The 9,522-nt window shown below is 39.2% G+C and overlaps 1 protein-coding gene across 1 annotated transcript in view; it reads right to left on the bottom strand.

The window, feature by feature from the left end:
• Positions 1 to 9,522, bottom strand: part of LOC102004870 (BMP-binding endothelial regulator protein) — a gene marked incomplete at its 5' end in the record, with an annotated part of 243,075 nt that overhangs the window by 167,627 nt on the left and 65,926 nt on the right. The window contains 1 exon segment of the mRNA XM_005414284.2: positions 2,980 to 3,062. Coding sequence (XP_005414341.1) covers positions 2,980 to 3,062 — 83 coding nt within the window.

Here is a 9,522-nt window from a genome sequence, read left to right as displayed (position 1 = left end):
AGGCGCTTTTGCCGCTGAGCTAAATCCCCAGCCCCCAGACTAGGTTTTAATTATGAAATCAAATGAGTCATTTTCAAACTACAGAGAGGTTACTGACCTTGGGAGTCCAAAACCATTCTAATGTCAAATTAATTCTAAAATTAATTTTCAGTATTAGTCTTTAAAGAGTTTTTTTCTACATCCCCTACCCACTTTGTAAATCAATGTGTATTTCTGTTTGTGTGATGTGTTTCATTTTGTTTGGAAGATGTGCACAGCAAGCTGAAAATGGAGGTGAAAATTTGACAAGACCATTTCCTTCATTATGCCTGCTACTGTGCCATCCCAACCTACCACAAAGCTATATCCTAACTGTCTACACACCAGGCCTGAGGTCTCCACCACCAGGGCAATTTATCATGGCCTAGACCACATTAGGGAGAAAAACCCAAAATATCGGCAACAGACAGCATCAATAAAGGACCCCTACTTAGCTACCTAACTGCAGAATGCTAAGACCTGGGGTCAGTTTGCCTTCAGTATTTCCAACCCAGATGGATGCTCATCTGGTTCCCAGCATGAACTTCTTGTCTGTGATCTTCAGATCATCTTTGTCCATCAGGAGATTAAAAGTGGGAAGACACAGGTAAATTGTTCACCACCAGAACTCCTTTTGTCAGAGGATATAAGAAAGTAGAATTAAATGCAAGTGGAAGGAGACTAGATTATTGCGCTTGCTAGCTCCTGTTTGGTTCCTGGTTGCACCTGTGACAGGTGGGCAGCTCCTAGGAGCATTTTTAATGACAGTCTCACTCATTGCTTGCAACCCCCAATGAGATCATTCTGGTCCCATTTTATAGAGAGTGACAGAAATGCAGAGAGGTTACATAACTAGTTATGTGAGTGGCATAGCCCATGTTTCACTGCCTGCCTGACACTGTGTCCTCTGTTACTGACCTCTTGCCCTCAGAAGAGCTAGAGAGAGACTGCAATCACACCATTCCTGGAAAGAACAGGAGACCTGCCCAGCACATGCCAGTAAATGGTCACTTCCTGCATCCTCCTAAAGAAGGAAGCAGGAAGGCAGTCATGGGAAGGTACTGGTGGCAAAGGCGCAGGTTTCTGTGACCACCTTCACAGAGGTTTGCTCTTCTTATTGAAGGAAACAACCCCTTACCAGCTAGCAGGGCTCAGGGGAAGTTTTAGCAAAGGAGGAAGAAGGAAAGGCAAGGTTCATCTTTGGCAGGTGACACCCTATTTCTAGGCCCTGCTCTGAAGCTCCAGCTTCCTGACTTTTCAGATAAAAATTTGATACTCCTGAGTAAATTCTCTCTTGGCTGTGTGCCAATGACCAAAGATGACAGACAACAGGAGTCTCAGTGTTAACCACTGTAATGGCTTAATGTATTTTTCAGGCAACAAAATATTCCCTGTGGCATGGTAGTTTCCATTTAATATAAGCAACATGTTCATCCAAAGGCAGCAAAAGTGACCCTGGTCCAAGTAATTTGTGGATGTTCAGGACCTCTGGTTGTTTACAGGAATGGAACCCCAGATCCCAAAGAGCATGTGGTCCTCTTGTTTACCAAATACTGGAACCATGGCTCTCAGATGCCCCTGTTAAAGATTAGACATTTCACTGACCAAGAGGCAGGGCAAAAGGACAATAATTTATCTGAGAAACCAAGGTAAGGTGAACACAGTGGCTCATGTCCATAATACAGCTACTCGGGAAGACCACAAGTTTGAAGCCAGCACAGGCAATTTAGAAAGATTCTGTCTTAAAAAATGAAAAGGGCTGATGACTTAGTTCAGCAGTAGGGTGGTAGAACACTTGCCTACTGAGTGTGAGGCCCTGTGTCCAATCTCCAATACTGAAAGGCAAAAAAGGCAGGGTAGAGATGGAGTGGTACACATTTTGGAAAGTTCAGGGGCATCTGGTGTTAATACAAGTCATTGTTCTTGTTTCTCTGTGACAGGATAGTGATGAAATTTATAATCTGGAGTAAAAAATTCAACAAACATTGATTGATTCAATGAATCTACTGTTTATATCCATTTTACCTACTGCATAAGACTCACTGCATAAATAAGGTGAATATTTAATTGAATGAACAACTGAAGATCTGTAGGTGTCTAATAAGATCATGACATAAATTACAGATTTCTATACACTAAATGTCAATGTGCTTGAGATGGGATGGGAGAGAAATATCCATTATATTCACCTTCCAACCTCCTTCAAATGCACATGCAAGGCTCAGATAATGAAATGGGGTTTGGGATAAAAGGGTTTGACAATACCTTCTCTACAGAGAAGGATTTTTAAGTAATGTTAAAATTAGATAACCGTTATTCTTTTAAACAGGTTATTACTATAGAGATAAGAAAATAAATTTAAATATTGGGTTCTTCATTGCCCCTTTGGTTCATCGTGCTGTGTTCTATGCTTGTGGGCATCAGAGCTGTGTGGGATCACTGCTGTTGTCAGAATCCACAAGGATCAGGCACAGTGGGATCCTCAGATGCCGAACTGGTGGTTCTTAGATTTGTCAGGTTGAAATCACTGAAGTTACAGTTTACTGATTGCTTCAGTTTAACACAGTTTACAGATTGGCTTCTGATCAAAATCTTTCTAAATAAAAGAAGGAAAATACATCTTGTCTAACAATACCTCCTTTCTGCTAACAGGAATTTGTATTTTGCTCAAAGATGATTTCACAGGAAGACATGTATTTTCCCCAAGGACATATACATCTTCCTGGAGCTTTTCCAGGCACAATTCACAATGGCAGACCACTCTGCTGTGTTTCTGGAAATGAGTCCTACACAACATCCATCCTGTACCTGTCTCGTTATGGTGAATGTCATAATAAACTACAAGGACTCAGTGTGGTTTGCAGTTGTTTCTCATTTTTGTTTAGCTGCTTGGGTTTCACCCTCAGTTGGCTCAAAGCAGCTGCTGCAGAGTCTCTCTGGGCTCTTTCTACTGGACTTTACCTGGCACTGGTGCAGGACACAGGGCTTGGCTGGGCTCTGCCACTCGAAGGAGCTGTTGTAGGTGTTTCCTTCATAGGTGCAACCTAGATGTGAAACAGTGAGAAGAGAGGCCAGTAATGAATGTGGATTCCTTTACCACTGGAGAAAAATAAGTTATGTCCTCAACGCCAAGACTAGTGATCACAAGATCCACTGCTACCATACACTTGGCTATTATTCCCAAAACACAACTGTCTCAGTTACTTTTCTCTCATTGCTAAGACAAAATACCTGACACACAAAGTTAAGAGAAGAAAGATTTATTTAGCTCACACTTTCTAGACGTTTCACTCCATAATCAGCTGGCTCCAAGGTAGGTTAGCTTTGCAGAGGACAGTTCATGGTGGGCAGAAGACAGAAAAATCAACAAAAGACTGTAACAGTATCTTTTTGCCCCTTTTATACTCTGTCTAGGCTGTTGGAATTAGGGTAGTGCTGAACTGATCAGTGAACTTATCATATACTCTTAATCCCAGCATCACACATTCTAGATTCAACCACCTCTGCAAAGACTGCATGAGGTTTTAGGGGACATCTAAACACAAACCACAACATTGTGCTCCTGGCTCCCCAAAGACTCATGCAAAAGGCATTTAGTCCTTCTCCAAGAGTTACCGAAATCCGAACATTTTCAACACTGCTGAGTCCAAGTCCAAGGCCTCCCTGAGGTTTAAGGCAAATTCTTAGCTATGAGCTCCGGACAAATGAAAAAAAAGGTTAAACACTTCCAACATTCAATGACATAAGATAAACATTTCTATCCCAAAAGTTACAAACAGGGGATATAAAAGAATGGGACCAAAGCATTCCCAAAATCCATGAGGGCAAACACTAAATCCTGCAGTTCCACTTCCAGCATCCTCAGCAATCTGTGGCAAGTTGTGAACACCAAAAGGTTTTGGTGGCTCTGCCCCTATGGCACTTCTAGTGATTGTACCACCCATGGCTTCTCTCTTGGCCCACTCCTTTGCAGTTTTCTTCAGACAATCCATGTTCCTGGTCTCCCCCAAATTCCGGATTCTCCAGTGCACCTTTAGCTTCACACTCACAGCTTCACATGCTGCCCTCTCCTGGCCTCTCAGGCCTTCTGAAATCTGAGTGGAAGTTTTCCTTACCCCACAACTCTTGTATTCTCCATGCACCTAAAACCAGTGCCATGTGGAGACCAGTGCCAAGGTCTGATGCCAGCTGGGGTAGAAACCAGGCTTCCCTCTGTCTTTACTGTAGGGACTGAGTGCCTGGATCACTGAGCACTCTGAATCCAATTCTGAGGAACAAATTCTCTAGGTCACTACCATTCCGAAGCATGGTGCTCTGGGACTCTCTTCTTGAAGTAAAGTCTTACCTTCGCAAATCTGAGGCTCCAAAGGGTGAAGTTCTTCTGTTTCTTGTGATCCCTCAGGCCATCTTCTGTTGTCTTCTGAAATACTTGGCTTTTCCTTGCCAGGCTTTTCAGTAACCAGTCTGTCCTCTGTTCTATCTTTGCAGGCCACAACTTTACTGGAGCTTCCTCTCTGGCCAAACTCACAATGTCTTGAATCAATCTGTTGGACTCTTTGCTCTTGATTATCAACGTAAGTCTAGCTAAAAGCCCCAAACAGTAGCCATACCACTGCCTCAATATTAGACTGCCTTGAAATTTCTTCTACAAGAAGAAATTAGTTAGTCTACCACCCTTAATCTCAGTCTCAGGCAAAGTCTCTGGACACGAGCAAAATGTAGGCAAACTTTCTGCCAAGGCATAACACACATCATCTGGAGTCCAGCAGCAAATGTAGTCCCTCCTAGCAGAAACCATGAGCCTGGTCTTTATCAGTTTTCTGGTCTTCTGGGCTCTGAGCAGAATCTCTGATACAGTGCAGCCTAAAGCATTCCAGCGCTACTTTTTCAGCTGGCATTCAAATCTTTCCAAACTCTTCCCACAGGCCATTTCCAAAGGCTCCTGAACTACATGGTCAGGTATAGTCACGGCAATGACCCTTCTCTGGTACCAGTTTTTGTCTTAGTTACTTCTCTCTTCTTGCTGAGACAAGAAGAGTTTAAGGGGAAAAGGTTTATTTAGCTTACAATTTCTAGAGGTTTCAATTTGTAATTGGCTGGCTCCAAGGCAGGGTAGCTTGGCAGAGTTCGTGGCAGGCAGACTGCAGCAAAGCAGTAAGGGAGAGAAGAGACAAGCCTCTTTCTGTCCCTTATATTGCATTAAATATATAGGAAAGCTACTCACAGAGTACACATAAAACCTCCGTTGGAAAAGATTACAGAAAAACTGTCACAGAGACCAACCAAAAATAACAAACAGACATTCTACATCTTAGGAAACAAAGATAAGAAAAAAAAATTCTTCCTAAACTTTGCCTGAGATAAATGCCGCTTGCTAAATTTACAAGAGCCTGTTGTTAAAATTTAATGTATTTACTTTTGACTTTCAATATAACTTGGTTATTTGTTTAGTTGATATGCTTAACATTTCTTATGCTTTGTAAATTCCCATACTACATTTACAGGGTTAACTTACTCTTTTTTCTGCTAGTACCAAGATAAGTTTTACTATTCATGGTTACTTGAAAGTCTTATTAGCAGCCAGTCAAATCTGCAATGCGATATTTTAAATTTCAAGTGGCAGCAACTAAGTTTTTTTTGAAAAACGTATGATAAGTATGATAGAGAGAAAAATATAAAGAAATGTTTTTAATGTGACAGAATTTTGGATGGTAAGGTTTTTTGACAGTGACAAAACTCAAAGGCTCAAGCACGTCAAACATGGATCCTCCATGTTTGTGGAGGATCCAGTATATAGAACAAAATATGTGTGCTTGTTAGTTTGGTTGAGCCCAAACTACTTCCTCTAAAAGCTCCTTATTGCTCAAGAAGATAGGGGCTATGGCATTGACTCTTCCTCATATGGGAACTCTCCTCTCTAATTTAACTAATGCTTTCAGAAAAAGGCTACAACTCTCATTTTTTTGATTAATATTAAACATGAGATTTTCTGCATGACTAGCAGAGATACCTAAATTGGTCAATGATGCAACCAAGACAAAGCTGCCTTTATCAGGCAGTTCTGACATGATTTGTAACATCCACTATTGCTGGCTTTATCATCTATTAAGCATATTCCCAGATCTACAGGTCTTTGAAGATACAAAGCTAAAAACCATTTAATATTTGTGACATCCAGGCTAAAGTTATTCCTGATGGTAAATTTTTCAACCCAAATATCTGGCTTTCTCTTACTTGTGTTCAGCTATTGGTGATAAAGTATACATGCCAATTCAACATAGAAGAGCCAACCAAAAGATATAAATACTTTTTAAATATTTAAACTTATAAATATGTGTATGATATATATTATATGCACACATACATATATATGTGCATTACAACATTTAACAATGCCCACACACTGTACAGTTAAAATAATGTTACATAAAATACATTATAGACAAATACATTCTTCTTAGATGATACTCTATTACAAAATAATAGATTTAGATGGAAATTTCTTCTTGATATTTGATATAATGATGTCATCATTATTGTTAGGCTAATATGTTATGTTTCCCTTGATCTCATTTTCTCTATAAAGATTTATACTTGCTTTCTAACATTCTACAGAGATTCAACTTCTAAGACAATCATGATTGATAACATGTAACAGTTCCCCCTAAACAACCCCTCAATATTGCCACTGATTTGGCCTATGTTGTGAGAACCCTACAGGTTATTGAAGCCACCCTTACTTATGACACTAGTGATAAAATTCTATACCACAGTTTTAGACAACTGCAAGAATTGATTAGATACCACAATTCACCTTTTTCTGTTACTCATATAAACTCACACTGTAACCTGTCTGGCCCCCAAGTAGAAGGCAAGACTAATGCTAATACTCTGGTTATGCTGTCTACCTCTTTAGAAGAGGTTCTTGCTTCAATCAATTTTTCACCAAGGTGCTAAAGCACTTATTCATTCTTTTAATCTTACACATAAACAGGTCCATGAAATTGATCACACTTGCCTGATTGCCAAAATAGATACAATCTGCTGCTTATATAGATATCAATCCCTGCGGTTTAGAAGTAATACAATTTGACAAATAGACTAGCTCATCATAACTCTTTTGATAAATATATCTTTATAGATGCCTATTCTGAAATGAATATACATATATATTATATCTTTCCAATCATATACACTTGTGAAACACATTAAAAGACATTTATTCTCATGTTTTTCTGTTATGGGACTGCCTTCACCAATTAAGACTGATAGTGGTCTTGCCTATATCTCCAATTCCCTTCAGACTTTCTCTCAACTCTGGCATGTTAAATGTATGTCAGTTGTACCTTGTAACCCTGCAGACCAAACAATATAAAACAAACCAGTGGACTCCTTAAAACCCAATTATTAAAACAAAAATAGAGAAGAATGGAGATGCTCCCTCCACAAAAACAAGTATCTAAAGCACTATTTTGCATTTTAAAGATTGTGATTCAGAAGGTTTCATCACAGTAGAGAAACATTTTACACCCATAAAACACAGGACAAAAACACTGGTCCTTTACTACTACCCATTGTCAGACCCACAGTGGCTGGGCCCAAGAGAATTGCTAACCTGGAGAATGGTATATGTATCTGTTTTGTCACCCACAGGCCCTCTTCAGGTTCCTGCAAAGGTTATACATCCATATCACATGGCAGCAAGTGAGACATTGCAAAACACAAGAATTCTCTTCACCTCTGAAACACCTGTTTCTTGCAATGATCATGCAAATTACTTATAACTTCAAAACTACAATAAAACCCTCCTTATCTTTCTGAGTTTGCTGATATATATACCTCAGGTAAGTGACATGATTTATTGGTCTCATGTTTCTACCTCATCTATCTTTAACCCAGTAACAAGAAGAGACCCAAAACCACCTTTTTCCTCTAATGATAACTTATGTACAGGCAGGGCTTAACCCTTTTCCTGACTTCATTAGGAGCTATGGGAGGGACTATATCCACTCTGGCTATTCCAATAGTTAATGCCTGTTACCCCACATATGGTAATTGCTAGCAGAAATAAATCTTCATTATACAGAGTCACCAGTACCACCAATAGTTGTTATTATGTTCCCTTTTATCCTGAATGGTATATGACCTATAGAGGATGGCCTAGATTTGAAGAGGACTTGATGTCAGTCTAACAAACTCTCTGTCATTCATACCGCTTATAATCTAACCCTAGAGAATTGAAGACTCCATAATTTGATGGTATTAAAGTCTTTTTCTGCTCTGAGATTACATTTTGTCTTTTGCTTATACTGGCAGTCCACCTTCATGGAATTTTGTAGTTGCAGGACTCTGGTTATGCCTCTCCTCAGGCACTTACTTTTCCCCTACTAAGTAAACTTCCTAGTGCCTAGCTATTCGCTTCTTTCCTTGTATTATTAGAGTTGGTACTTATCAATACATAGATGAGCTGATCTGACCATAACACTTCTGACCATGTTATGATCATAATTCCCATCCATATATTCTCACCTTCATTAATTGAAAACCTAAGATAACTAAATATATTTGTAAGGAACAAGACAAGGATGTCCACTATCACCACTCCTTTTCAACACAGCTCTGGAAACATTAGCCAGAGCAATTAGACAAGAGAGAGAAATAAAAGAAATAAAGATAGGGAAGGCAGAAGTGAAATCATCATTATTTACAGATGACGTGATACTCTATACAGAATACCCCAAAAACTCCACCAAAAGACTCTTAGAGTTAATAGCCAAATCCAGTTGTGTTGCTGGATACAAAGTCAATACTCAAAAAGCAATAGCATTCTTGTATGCAAACAACAAACTTATTGAGAGAGAAATTAGGGAAACCACATCCTTCACAATAGTATTCAAAAAAATGAAGTACTTAGCAGTCAATCTAACAAAGGAAGTAAAAGATTTACATATTGAAAATTACAGTACTTTCAAAAAGGAGATTGAAGGATATCAGAAAATGGGAAGATATCCCTTGCTCATGGATAGGAAGAACCAATATAATAAAAATGGCCATACTTCCAAAATTGTTATAGAGATTTAATGCAATCCCGGTCAAAATACCATTAGCATATCTCACAGAAGTAGAAAATATATTCATGAAATTCATCTGGAACCACAAAAGACCAAGAATAGCAAAGGCAATCCTGTGCAACAAAGACAAGTCAGGAAGCATCACATTTCCTGACTTGTAATTTTACTACAAAGCTAGTGTGATAAAATCAGCATGGTACTGGCAAAAAAATAGACCTGAAGACCAGTGGAAAAGATTAGAAGATGCAGGCACAACTACAAACACACTCAGCCACCCTATGTTTGACAAAGTGGTCAAACATGTTCACTGAAAGAAAGACAGCCTCTTTAATAAATGGTGCTGGAAAACTGACTCTCAACATGCCAAAGACTAAAGCTAGACCCATGTCTAGCACCATGCACTAAACTAAAGTCAAAATGGATCAAAGATTTA

Source organism: Chinchilla lanigera, unplaced genomic scaffold (assembly GCF_000276665.1).
Source record: "Chinchilla lanigera isolate Chin_1 unplaced genomic scaffold, ChiLan1.0 scaffold00181, whole genome shotgun sequence".
Classification (NCBI taxonomy): domain Eukaryota; kingdom Metazoa; phylum Chordata; class Mammalia; order Rodentia; family Chinchillidae; genus Chinchilla; species Chinchilla lanigera.
The sequence above is the reverse complement of the archived record's forward strand: the minus strand, read 5'-3'. Positions and strand labels throughout refer to the sequence as shown.